This window comes from Theobroma cacao, chromosome 3, assembly GCF_053813885.1.
Source record: "Theobroma cacao isolate CCN51 chromosome 3, ASM5381388v1, whole genome shotgun sequence".
Taxonomy (NCBI): Eukaryota; Viridiplantae; Streptophyta; class Magnoliopsida; order Malvales; family Malvaceae; genus Theobroma; species Theobroma cacao.
The window spans coordinates 35,590,844-35,602,805 of record NC_142641.1 but is presented as its reverse complement, the minus strand read 5'-3'; the positions used below and the strand labels follow the sequence as shown (position 1 = coordinate 35,602,805).

The following is an 11,962-nucleotide window of genomic DNA, read 5'->3' as shown; positions in this document are numbered from 1 at the left end:
GGCTTGTGTCCTCCTACAATTTCTGGTTAAATAGTAACTAGTTTTTCTTACCATTCTCTTTTCCATAAAAGGACAGTGCTCCGATGACTGATGTCATCTTTTAATTTTATTACCATTTAATTTTCACTTAAAATGCAGTAAAAATTACTATTATTAGTTATCGAACGAACGAATCAACCAAATGGCTTCGTAATTGAAGGCAGCGCGTTTTACTTTGATTTTGACTTGACAGTCGTCAAAAGGGTGTCCGTAAGAAAACCAACCACATGAGATTTTTTGATCTGACTCTCTCAAACCCCATAGATTTGCGTGTCATAAAATGATTGGTTGCCTTGCTTGATTACTGTACGTCCATTCTAGCAAAGTTTTGTTTTTCTTTTTACTTATTTCTTTTTTATTCTTAATTTTATTCGTTTTACCTTTTTTTAGATGACTGGTTGGCGGCAATATTGGCTCGTATACACATATTAATATAATACCATTTGATCAAAGAGAAGGCATCTCAACATGAGATTCCATTGTACACGCACGCACCCACATAAATAAATACTAGCATTAAACTTTAATAACAAATGCCATCGGACCTTTTTCTTTCCTTCCCTCCTTCATTTATTTATTCTATTTTGTGTCATGAATTAATGATTTGTTTGAGAATGAATTAAACTTGCATATAATAATATGAAGAATAAAATAATGAGTTGTGATATGACGTATAGCTTTCTTATAATATTAAAAAAAATAAGTAGCACTTTCTTTATTTTATAATTAACATTTTGTCCACAAAATAATAAAAACATAATATTTAAAAAATGTTAAAAAATAAAATAAACATTTATTCTTTAATTAAGTCTTTAAATTTTTATTTTAAATTAAATAAACTTTTATTCTTAATGGTTGATTAACTATTATTAATTCAAATATCACTATATCATTTTATACCACATAACATTAACATGTCATATTTGATGATAATGTGACGTAATAATAGTCTTGTAATAAGTATCATGTGAGTATAAAAAGACATATAGCATTTTGATTAATGGTAAGTAATTAATCATCCTATTTGATCCAAAATAAAATGTAAAGACTTGATTAAATAGAATAAAAATTTATTTACATTCTTTTTAAATAATTCAACAATTTTTTCAAGCATTATCGTTCATACAAACTGTTTAAAGTTAATCTAAAAAATAAAAACGAGATGATATTTGAACAGAAATCTTAAATTCGAGGGGTGATATTGAATATCATCAAAATCAACTTAGAATCAATGGATAATACACGGAGATGGTTTTACTGGTTTAAAAAATAAGATTATTATATAACCGGAGTTTAGGCTATATACGGTGGATTCCCTTTAATGGTCCTCGGCGTACTTATTGTGGGGGGAGGGCAATCAGAAAATGATTGAGAGGAAAAAGAAGTAGTAGCGGTCCTTTTTAGTGTGTTAGCAAATGAAAAATTTTGATTGATTGACAGTTGGCTAAGCATTAAACAGGTCAGTGTGTGGTTGAAACTGCTGAAAACCATGACATTTTCCTATCAATATCATTGTGCATGATCTCAAATCCGTATGCTTTTTCGTTTTTGCTTTGATTTGTAATGTGCCGAAACAAATACAATAAGCAGGGTATTTATTTATTTATATAATTTACACCTTCATATTTAATAAAAAAATAATAATTTATATATTCAAAATATCAGTGACAATTACAAGTCAAAAGTTGTTAATTTAAGTGAAAACGATTGATTTAGAAAGATATTCGTCACTATTGAAATTCTAAATTGCAAATAAAAAGATAGATCGAATTAATAATATCATCATTCTATCCTTTTTTTTTTTTTATTTTATCTTAGTTATTAATTGATGTAAAAGTAAGATATTTTTGGTTTGCTTGAGTAACAAATTAAATTGGAGATAATATATGATTTAGTGCTAGCGTATAAGATTTACAAACTAAGGAAGCATTTGGCTTGAGCCATACCTTGTACTGGGAAAACTCCAAAGATGAGAAATCGTAGCTAACACGAACACATGTTAAGTAGTAGTAAGTAGCCAAAAGAAGAAAAGATATTCGTCACCAAAAAAGGCTTGAAAACACCATGAGCGTATTAGTTAACTTATCATTCAACCCACATGCTCCAGGTGAGGCAGTCAACAAAAGTAAGAAACAACAAGGTTTACCCTAATAAGCATCAAGATGGATCAATTTGACAGTGAAAGCTCGGGTTTGACTTTCTGGATGGTCAGCACGGAGCAAGAGGGTTACGAAAGAAACAACTGCTGTATTCCTAGAGAGTGTAAAAAGAGAGCATCGGAATCCTTTTACGGAAGACAATTTTCCAATAGCAAAAGGACTTTGATTTTGAACGTATCTTGTATTTTGGGTATTACCTTGGGGAGTTTTGTAAATGCATGCAGATTATGAAATGGAGGAGCACGTGTCAAACTTCGTGTCAAAAAGGTTATGTGCGGACCACCACCTTCGTTTGTTCCGTTTGGCAGAGCTATAATTAATGTGCCTGCGATCGTAGTAGTAGGATCATTGCTCATATGAACATTTTGCTAACAAAATTTTCTTCTGTTTTTTTCTTTATTTTTTTGGTGGGTATAGGGCTATTTGCTATCCTAGAGTATTTTAATTAATATATATATATATTTATCTAGTGCATTGTTCTCAAAATTGAGGAGAGATTCAGTATATAATAATATAGTCCTACTGAATAGTAATTAATGGTCCAAAATTGTTATAATTTGACATTTAAAAAGAAAAAAAAAAAAGAGGGAACTGGTTAGCTGCAACTCCATCAATCCAGTCAAAGTAAAGTTGAGTTGGTAATGCTTCAACTGATGGAGCAGCAGAGGAGAAACAAGGAGCTAGGCGGTGGTAAAAATGAATCTTTAAATGACCAGAAACTACTTAAAAAGGGATTCAAATTGAAAACAGGTACTGTTAAATATGACAATTAATACCATTACATCATCACCATGTCAATTGGCTGCTTTGCACTCCTCTGAAAGGTGCAGGGAAACCGGGCAATGGTCACTTCCATAAAAACCTGCAAAATTTCATGATCCATGCATTAAAATATGAAATTTAATGTTTCACAAAGTTACAAGAATTCTTTTTTCTATTAGTGCCTCCAAAATTTAAATGCGTCCATTTGTCTTTATATTACTTACATATTGCATACTAGTGGGTTTGATAAACAAGACCAATGGATCTAAGTATGAATGCATGATGATGGTGCTGCGGGATTGATAGTTCACAGTAACCTAGCAAAACATACTGAGCAAATGCGGGCATGTGGACTCACTTACAGTGTAAATTTTAAAGATTGCTTTGAGGATTCTAGCACCATCATCAATTATAAAAGATTTCAACAGCACCTTTTGTATTGCCTTTCAAAGACAGCAAGAAGAAAACTCAGGGAAGAAACCAACAGGATCACTGAGTATAGCAACTAACAACGTTCCACATTTTAAGTTGACAATCCTATATTGCATTCCCTAGGTTGGTATTTTGTCTGTGGTTCACATCTAAATCTGAACTCATGGAGTTATCCTTAAAAAAGATATGAAATAGCACAAACTTTGAGCAGCAGAGCCCTGCTCATTCCCCACACGAGCAGTCAAGCACCCCTCCCCCAAGAAGAAGAAGGAGTAAAGTCGTATAAATGGTTATAATAATCAAATTGGTTTGCTCTTCTCTCATGGTTTATCTATAAGATGACTAAATAGAGAAACGACTACAACTAGCTTCAGCCTTCAAGTTTTATCATGGAAAAAAAGGTAAGTACTATAAAAAATCCCAAAAAATTGCACCTTCTAATTCAATTCCTTGCCCATGCATTTCACATGCAGCAATCCGATCCTTGAGCTTATCTGAAACTATGAAATAGTCTATTCTCATTCTTTTTCCTCGATACCTGCAATAAAATCACCCAGCAGTACATCCCAACCTAAATTTAGTCAACTATTTCTTTTGTAAAGTTTGATAGGGAAACAAATTAAATCAAGTTCATAATCTTTGTCACAAAAAAACTTAACGGTCACTCTGCCTTTGAATAATGTCAATAACAAGAAGAAAAATAATATAATCCACGACAATTATGTAGGCACAATAACTACTTACTTCCCAATAGGATGTCCAGACCATGAAAACCCACGCTCCATGTCCTTCTCCTTGTGCAGGTATCTATATGCATCTACTAGCCTTCCCCTAAGCATAATCCACAAGATTCTTTGATGTATATGGAAATGAAAATAAGAAAAGACTAAATCTTATTATATGCAGATAAGTGAAAGATGTTAGCTCAAGCTTTCCATAATCATAAGTTTCAACTTATGTTCAACACATATGAACGGCTGATTAAAACCAAAGAAGTAAGGAGTGTCTGAAGAAATGACACACTCTTTTAAAATCGCCCCAAAGCGTTTCCTCTCAGCTAAGGTAAATCCAGGCTGCCCCCAGTCCTGCACATCATTGTGAGCTATCTTGTCAGTTATTCTCTAAATATGCAGAACTACACTACAGGAATTAGTCCATCTCTGGATGTTAAGGGAACTATAACAGTTTAGTGGATTTAAAGTTCAACACATACATTCATTATCATGAGTAAGGTCTCCATCGCTAAATTGAAGTGATATTTCTACCAGCAGTTTTCACTTCTAAAATGATCCCAAGCCATCAAATCTTGAGCTAGATCAAATATCGCTAGTGGACCACCTAAGATGATCAATTTGCACCTTCCAATGTGATCCAACTAACTCCACTGATTTTTTTGCAATTTGTCTTCTGGTTTTGATATCCATCACAATTTTGGTGTTGGAGGTGAAGTTTATAATGAATATATAAGCAACAAAATTGATGTGAAACTTAAACACATCATGCTTACATCAAGAAAGGGTTCAAATCAAAGTTAACCCTCAGTTAAATGGAAAAGGCAGATGGCATGATAACCTCTTTATTTGGTGGAACATAACCATTCATCTTTGCTGCACTGAAGAATTCTGGATGAGTCACATCAATATCCTCATGGCTGTATAAGCAAAGGATATTCATAAGAACACTGCTCATTCCAGAAAGGGATAGTGTATTGTATAAACTGAACAAGATTTGTAAGTCCATCCACCCTTTCAACACCCCAAGAACTCACCTAACATTCAGATCTCCACACCAAATAAGAGGTTTATCTGATGATTGCACAACAAAATCTAGAAGCCTTTTATCCCATTTTCTTCTCCGTTGAAACGAATTTTCCTCCTCTTTCCAACCATTGTTTGGTGCATATGTATTCAGTATACGAACTGTCTCAAATTCAGCTAAAATAACCCGGCCATCTGGTTCATGCTTTGAAACTAACAAAAAAGAGTAGGCATATAAATTAACTAGCTTTGCATTGGCATTCAAAGAAACACTGAAGAACATAACACAATAAATGTCTCTCGTTGGAAATGAGATTGTTCCAATGTACATTGAAATATGTTTTATGAAGTTCAGAAAAGCATAGAAGTGCAGGCTGTTTTCCATTTAGGCCCCATCCCAATATGAAAGGTGCATTGTTTCAAATTGCATTGAAGAATGAATGTTTGTGAACAAAAATACCTGTTTTATCAAGAGAAAAAGAAACCTTCACCGGTTGAAGACACTTCTTTACTAACAATGCAGTGCCTGCATATTTCGAATCTGCCAGAGACCACCATACATGATAATTTTCAAATGGTGGACTGGAAAGAGCACGCAACAATATCTGCAGGGTTTGAACAATTATGAGTAGATAGTAGAAATTCAACAAACCACATGCATTACACTGATATAAAACTATTCTTCAAATGGGCTGTTTAGGCCCTTTGTCTTTTTTCTCTTTTGAAAAAAACCGTTCTTCAATGTAGCGTATAAAAAATTGATAGAATAGTTTAGTTGGGAAAAAGTGATGGTAACATACCATTATGTGATACACTCTTCATTCATGCACACATGTACGTAAAACACAAAGACCATATATTTTACAATACCCATGCAACCGCAAAGAATCCTTACAGATTGTACAGGATTTTTAACAGACTGTAATTTGTAACTTTTGCAATTAAAAACAGACACTGTTGCATGTTTAAAACAAAGTCTAAATTGCATGTATAAAAATAATAGACCTATGCTACAATGAAAATGATGATAAAGAATTTCCAAACTCTCTTGCGGAGAAAAATGTAATTCTGCCCATCAAAGTACAACCAGAGATTTTAATCCAGTCAATTTAGTGCGAAATATCCAAATGTCTTTGCATAAGATTGTCATGGAGGAGATAAAAAAGTGCTAAGGTAATAAACAAAGATAAGTGATGAGACTGAACAGAACAAAAGAGTAAACTCATTTTTACTACAATGCCCAAGGTGAACTCTACTGCAAACTACAACAAACAATAACAGTGCCCATGATTTTAGGAAACTCAGGTTTATGCAAAAATATATATGGGTGTTGGATGGTAGCAAGAGAAATAGTTACCTGCTTTTCTTCTCTGGAAGAGCTTGTATCATCTTTTAACTCTCTTGGGTTTTTAGGTGCACCCTTTGGACCAGCAGCTGGCATCCTTACTTCCTACCATTAACATACTATTAGATAGTTTCTTGACATGCACCAATATATAATCAATTCGACGCAATGCAATTAAAAGAAAAATCCAAGGAATTAACCAAATAAAGGGAGCATATAAAGAACTTCAAGATAATCAGGTAAATTATCTTGCACAAATAAATGAACCCTTGAGAAAACTGCATTATTATTAACATCTTCAAATAAAACTAAACAGGAAAATGCCTTCCACCAAAGAATTTAACCGGACAAAAGATTTTGTTCAAATTTTGCAACAAGACAAACGTGCTGCTGGGCCAGAAGTATAAGCTCATTTTCAGCCAATAGGCAGTTCATAATCAGTAATCGCATTACCATTAAACTGCATTTAACTCCATTGTCAAATATTCATAGTGGATCCATCCACTTGCAAAACAACCGCTTCGCCATCTCACAAACATTTTAAATTACAGAAAATGGAGACAGCTACAATAAACGATAAGAAGGAAAGAGTGATCAGAAGTAAAAATAACCCTCTTAATAGCTTCAAATACAGCAACAACATCTGCTTCAATCAAAGAATTAAAGACCCAAACCGAAAAATAAAAAATACCCAGCTCTTGTCACACTCATTGATAAAAGAAAAGAATCATCAAATTCCCACATTTAAAATAAAAAGAAATTTTATGAGAGAGGGAAGAAGTGAAAGAAAATTCACCTGTATAGCAATGATATCAGGGTCAAGATTGAAAATGAAATCGGAGAACTGGGGCCAATTGTTCTTGACTCGAAGAAGCAAACTGTTAGCGTTCCATGTCACGAACTTGAATGGCTCTTTCTTGATGTCCTCCTCGCCTTTCTCACCACCTTGCTTCGAAGGAGAAAGTGAGGGCTTCTTGGCCGAGCCTTCCTTCTCTATTGGCTTGAAGAATCGCTTCATTGTCTTGCTCACAGTTCAGAGTTCGTACATTCTGAGGAGTCCAAAGTTTCTTTTGACGTTGTTTTCCAAGGAAGGGCCAATTGTCCGGCGGAGCTGCTTCCGCTAAAAATCTAGGAATTAAAATAAAAAAAAGGAACATTTAAAAATTTGGGCTCTTCGGCCCAAAGACATTTGAGCTTAAATTCTGTGGTATTAGCTCGTGACTGGGCCTATTTCTAATTAGGAGAAGAATATAAGCAATTATTTTTTAATGGTGTCCATATTTTATCGGTACGGTCCAGATTCTAAATAGGATCCAACCCGGTTCCGTGGTGACCAATCGGCATTTGTGGCGGATAAGTGGGAACAGGCGACCGTTAAAAGGGCACCAATCACAACCAACGGAATCAATCTTCTCGTGTTGAGAGAAGAAGAAAAGGACAGCCTAAGAAGCTAGCCGAACGAAAAATGGGTTCAAGCACCATCTCCCTTTCCTTACCAACATTTTCTTCTTCTTCAACTAATTCCTTCACTCAAACCAAGCCTTCTATTTGCAGCCATCATCAACTTAGTAGAAAGAGCTTACCGTCTTCACTCTTTACTTCAACAACATTCCTTTACAACAAAACGTCAGCAAGAACGAAACAAGTCTGCACCTCCTTCAAAATCAAATGCTCGGCTGCTTCCTCTTCTTCCTCTTCTACTCTTCCAGCAGCTCTTCTTTTTGACTGTGATGGTGTCCTTGTCGATACTGAGAAGGATGGCCACAGGATTTCCTTCAATGACACTTTCAAAGAAGTAACTCAAAACTTCCTACCTTCTTCTTCTTCTTCTTCTTCTTTTCCCTCTCCTGTAAATTATTGGAATATTAGATATTTTGATGAATGGTTGGATTAAAGATAATCAACTTGAATTGATGGAACAGAAAGAATTGGGTGTTACATGGGATGTGGATTTATATGGGGAATTGCTCAAAATTGGAGGTGGAAAAGAAAGGTAATCTCTTTTCATACCTTTTCTTTTTGCACTTCAAATTACTAATAAATTGAAGTAGTTTTCAGTTAATTCTGTGTTTGTAGGATGACAGCTTACTTTAACAAGACAGGCTGGCCAGATAAAGCTCCAAAGAGTGAAGAAGAAAGAAAGGAATTCATTGCTTCACTTCACAAGCGAAAGACTGAGTTGTTCATGGCCCTCATTGAAAATAGATTGCTACCTCTTCGTCCCGGTGTTGCAAAGTTAGTCACTTTCTCTTACTTCTTCTAATCTATGCAGTCCTTTTTACTCTATTTTTGTGTTTAGCATCACTTTTTTCCGGAGGGTTCAAAGTTAATCATAAATGGGATTCTTTGTATGTTTCTAAAGAATAGCAAGAAAAATGAAGAATTCAATCACATATGTGACTAAAACGTGTTTCCAGAGTTGGCTATGAGATACTTCTGCACTGGAATTCCTTTACCTATGATTGTCCTTTAATACTAGTTTTGTTTTCAGATATTACATTTCCAGATTCTGGTCTGCTAAGTTATCATATCATGTTAAACAGGTTGGTTGATCAAGCCTTGGAGAAAGGAGTGAAAGTTGCTGTCTGCAGCACATCCAATGAGAAGGCGGTATGCTAATCAGGTTCTACAACTGTGATTGACTGTATGATCGGGTAGTGACTTAATTTGCTAATGATGATTTGCAGCAAATCTAAAATTGCATTTATGCTATTCAAAAAGTTAAGCAAGACAGAATAATAGACCAAGTTCCAGTATGTCACATTTTTTAAGATCTCTAATAAACCTGACGTTTTAAACGGAGGGTTCATATTGAATTCTCATGTGATCTATTCTTCTTTAGTCAAATCCTCCACAGATTGAAGTTTGTAAATATTGTACCTTAGGATTGGGATAAAGAGTTTGTAATCATCTTAGTTACTATTGAATTATATGATAGCAAGCGTTGAAACCTTTTTTCGAATTTGATAGCTGAAATAGGAATGCTACTTTCAGGTCTCTGCAGTAGTTTCATGTTTGCTGGGACCAGAGCGAGCAGAAAAGATCAAGATATTTGCTGGAGATGTGGTTCCTCGTAAAAAACCTGATCCAGTAAGTATTGCATCCATCTTAAAGTTAATTATAGAATGGAAATGAAACCACATGGATATAATATCATTTATTTTTTCTCTCAGAACCTTCAAAAATGGAAATCTAACTTCACTGATTGCCAGGGCCTTCTGTCCTTATGTATGTAAAGTAAGAAAATGAACTACTTTGACTGTTAGGAACAGAAGAGGCTCCCTCTAAATCCCATGCTTAAACTACGCATGCTTTATTTTATGTGGTTCGCAAGTGGCCCCTTATAGTTCTTAGTTAAAGTTCATTCATATCCTTGTACAGATGGAAGATGTATTATCTACTACTAAAATGTGAATATTCTATCTGGCAGGCCATCTACACATTAGCAGCAAACACTCTAGGTGTTGATCCTTCAAGGTATGGCATCATAATAGACCCTTACTGATGTTTGATGTAATCATTAACAAATTAATCACATGTACAATGTGCTTGGTCAATAGTGCAAAATCAGTTAAATATCCTAGAATATTCCAACTGTTTTCAACTTACTGACTCCTCGACCTGCTGGCAGTTGGTTCCATGCAAATTCCTATTGGAATGCTTATATTTTCTATTATTAACTTCCATTTGTTTTATAAAAAAGTTTATATTTGTTTAAGATTTGGATCTGGTTTTTTCCAATTTGTTCCTCAGTTGTGTTGTGGTAGAAGACAGTGCCATAGGACTAGCAGCTGCCAAAGCTGCAGGAATGACATGCGTAGTCACAAAGAGCAGGTAACTATTTTTACCGTATAAATGAAAATTCTTTACTAACTAGTCCATTTAAGTGAAAATTCTTTCCTGACTACTTTATTCTGTTTTTGTATCTTTGTGGGAACTTTTAGTTATCATATTCCAGTTTGTGGAAGTGAACAATTGTGAGGATGTTAATTAGTTGGGCAGGTGCTTTGAACAGTACTTTTCCAGACTGGAGGATGCTAAAAACTTTTGATTGCCGATGATTGTAACGCTCATTTGCTCAATCAGATTAATTGTATGTTTCTCACAAAAGATAAAACCTGTACGTTGGATTTGTTGATTAATATGGGTGGGAAAGCCTCTGATAAATGATTAACTTGCATTAAACGAATCGTGGCTGACCTCTGCAATCTCTGGCACTGCTACGTTCTCTCACTTAGAGGTCAGCTGGGTGTGAAATTTACCGGTTAGACTTGCTGATACGGGGATTTGTCAAGCAACTAGCTTAAGGAGTGTCCCAACTTTATGATGCTTTCAGATGGGACAAACTAGAAGCAAATCTTAAATTGTGGATTTGGTACTTGAAACTGAAGAAGATCCATTGAAACATTTCTGTTTTTTACAGACAATTCTAAGTTTTCTCATTCTCTGGAATTTGCATAGGCTTCTCTCTAGCTTCTTAAGTACTGTGCTTGTTGCCCAAACATGAAAAGTTCTCTTCCCATTCCCTACCCCTCCCCCCTCTCTTCCTTTTCCTTTGCATGAAAGCAATTTCTAGGTCTTCATCATCCTGTAAGAGAGCAAGACTATGAAAAGTGTCCTGGATATTTATGCCAATCTGGCTACTTTGAAAGTTTCCTTTCATACCATCCATTAGCAATTCATGTTGACATTGACTTACCTATGGCTGCAGTTACACGGCCGATGAAGACTTCTTAAATGCTGATGCAGTCTTTGACTGCATTGGAGATCCACCAGAAGAGCGGTTCGACTTGGCGTTCTGTGGAAGCCTTCTTGAGAAGCAGTATGTTGGTTAAAGTCATTTTGTTTCTTAATTGATTGTTGAGATCCGGACTTAGATGCCTACACTTTTAAGGCCAATTATTTTCAATGATGATTTATGAATAATTTCTGTATCGGCTGCTGTTACAGCCTGTAATGGCATGTACCGACTTTACCTTACAAGGGACTGCATTTCTGAAATATGTCTCTCGTGATAGTATACATGTTGACTGACTCCTTGGATGCCCTACTCTTATTAGTTCTCCTTGTGAAAAGCTAGCTGATGTAACAGTTTAACACGAGATCCTTCAAGCTTAGTTGATGTTATGACGAGGCCTTATCTATCACCTCTCTCAATGATAGATGACAACAGCCCACGATACTACTCCAGGGGGAAAATGAATATCATTAGTACTTTAATCTCTCTTTTTACTTTTTTTTACAGAATCTTTAATACATTAATTAATGAAAGTTGCATAACGTAATGCAAAACTGGCGAGGGGTCACTCACCCCGATCAGAGTCTTTTACTTGGCGGGTGTTTAATTTGGTACAGAGGGAGGAGACAAAAAACGTAGGTATAACTGTATAAGCCATTTCTATTTTCTGCACCTACCAAATCCTTTCATTGTGTGATTGTTTTAGCCATGAAAAACAGAAAAACTAGTG

General features: G+C 35.1%; 2 protein-coding genes across 5 annotated transcripts; one reads left to right on the top strand and one right to left on the bottom strand.

Annotated features, from left to right (window-relative positions):
* Positions 1–2,702: 2,702 nt before the first annotated feature.
* LOC18605026 (DNAse I-like superfamily protein) lies at positions 2,703–7,685 on the bottom strand. 3 transcript variants are annotated; one of them, XM_088804730.1, is made up of 9 exons: positions 7,291–7,685; positions 6,507–6,595; positions 5,610–5,754; positions 5,161–5,362; positions 4,965–5,043; positions 4,416–4,477; positions 4,137–4,244; positions 3,827–3,930; positions 2,703–3,060 (listed from the first exon to the last, which is right to left on the bottom strand). In XM_088804730.1, the coding sequence occupies exons 2-9, from the start codon at positions 6,588–6,590 to the stop codon at positions 2,993–2,995; spliced, it is 852 nt and encodes a 283-aa protein (XP_088660856.1). In that variant the 5' UTR covers positions 6,591–6,595; positions 7,291–7,685; the 3' UTR covers positions 2,703–2,992. The 3 variants fall into 3 exon arrangements, with proteins under 3 accessions (XP_088660856.1, XP_088660855.1, XP_017973114.2); XM_088804729.1 differs by having other exon boundaries at positions 6,507–6,599; positions 7,291–7,684; XM_018117625.2 differs by having other exon boundaries at positions 4,137–4,223; positions 6,507–6,599; positions 7,291–7,678.
* Positions 7,686–7,859: 174 nt separating this feature from the next.
* On the top strand, positions 7,860–11,495 carry LOC18605025 (Haloacid dehalogenase-like hydrolase (HAD) superfamily protein). Of its 2 annotated transcripts, XM_007037788.3 has the most exons (8): positions 7,867–8,289; positions 8,417–8,487; positions 8,571–8,729; positions 9,038–9,104; positions 9,489–9,584; positions 9,925–9,971; positions 10,248–10,328; positions 11,206–11,495. In XM_007037788.3, exons 1-8 carry the CDS (start codon positions 7,960–7,962, stop codon positions 11,327–11,329), a joined length of 975 nt encoding a protein of 324 aa, XP_007037850.3. In that variant the 5' UTR covers positions 7,867–7,959; the 3' UTR covers positions 11,330–11,495. The 2 variants fall into 2 exon arrangements, with proteins under 2 accessions (XP_088660857.1, XP_007037850.3); XM_088804731.1 differs by lacking the exons at positions 9,925–9,971; positions 10,248–10,328; positions 11,206–11,495 and adding an exon at positions 9,668–9,865 and having other exon boundaries at positions 7,860–8,289.
* The last annotated feature ends 467 nt before the right edge of the window (positions 11,496–11,962 follow it).

What these genes read in the sequence shown, in the direction of transcription:
- LOC18605026 (XM_088804729.1), bottom strand. Translation starts at nt 7,512, where the DNA reads ATGAAGCGATTCTTCAAGCCAATAGAGAAGGAAGGCTCGGCCAAGAAG. An exon ending in CTGATATCATTGCTATACAG is followed by an intron (nt 6,600 to 7,290) that starts GTGAATTTTCTT and finishes TGTTAATGGTAG; the next exon opens with GAAGTAAGGATGCCAGCTGC. An exon ending in ATGTTCCACCAAATAAAGAG is followed by an intron (nt 4,478 to 4,964) that starts GTTATCATGCCA and finishes AATGATGTGCAG; the next exon opens with GACTGGGGGCAGCCTGGATT.
- LOC18605025 (XM_007037788.3), top strand. Translation starts at nt 7,960, where the DNA reads ATGGGTTCAAGCACCATCTCCCTTTCCTTACCAACATTTTCTTCTTCT. An exon ending in GCACATCCAATGAGAAGGCG is followed by an intron (nt 9,105 to 9,488) that starts GTATGCTAATCA and finishes TGCTACTTTCAG; the next exon opens with GTCTCTGCAGTAGTTTCATG. An exon ending in TGCGTAGTCACAAAGAGCAG is followed by an intron (nt 10,329 to 11,205) that starts GTAACTATTTTT and finishes CTATGGCTGCAG; the next exon opens with TTACACGGCCGATGAAGACT.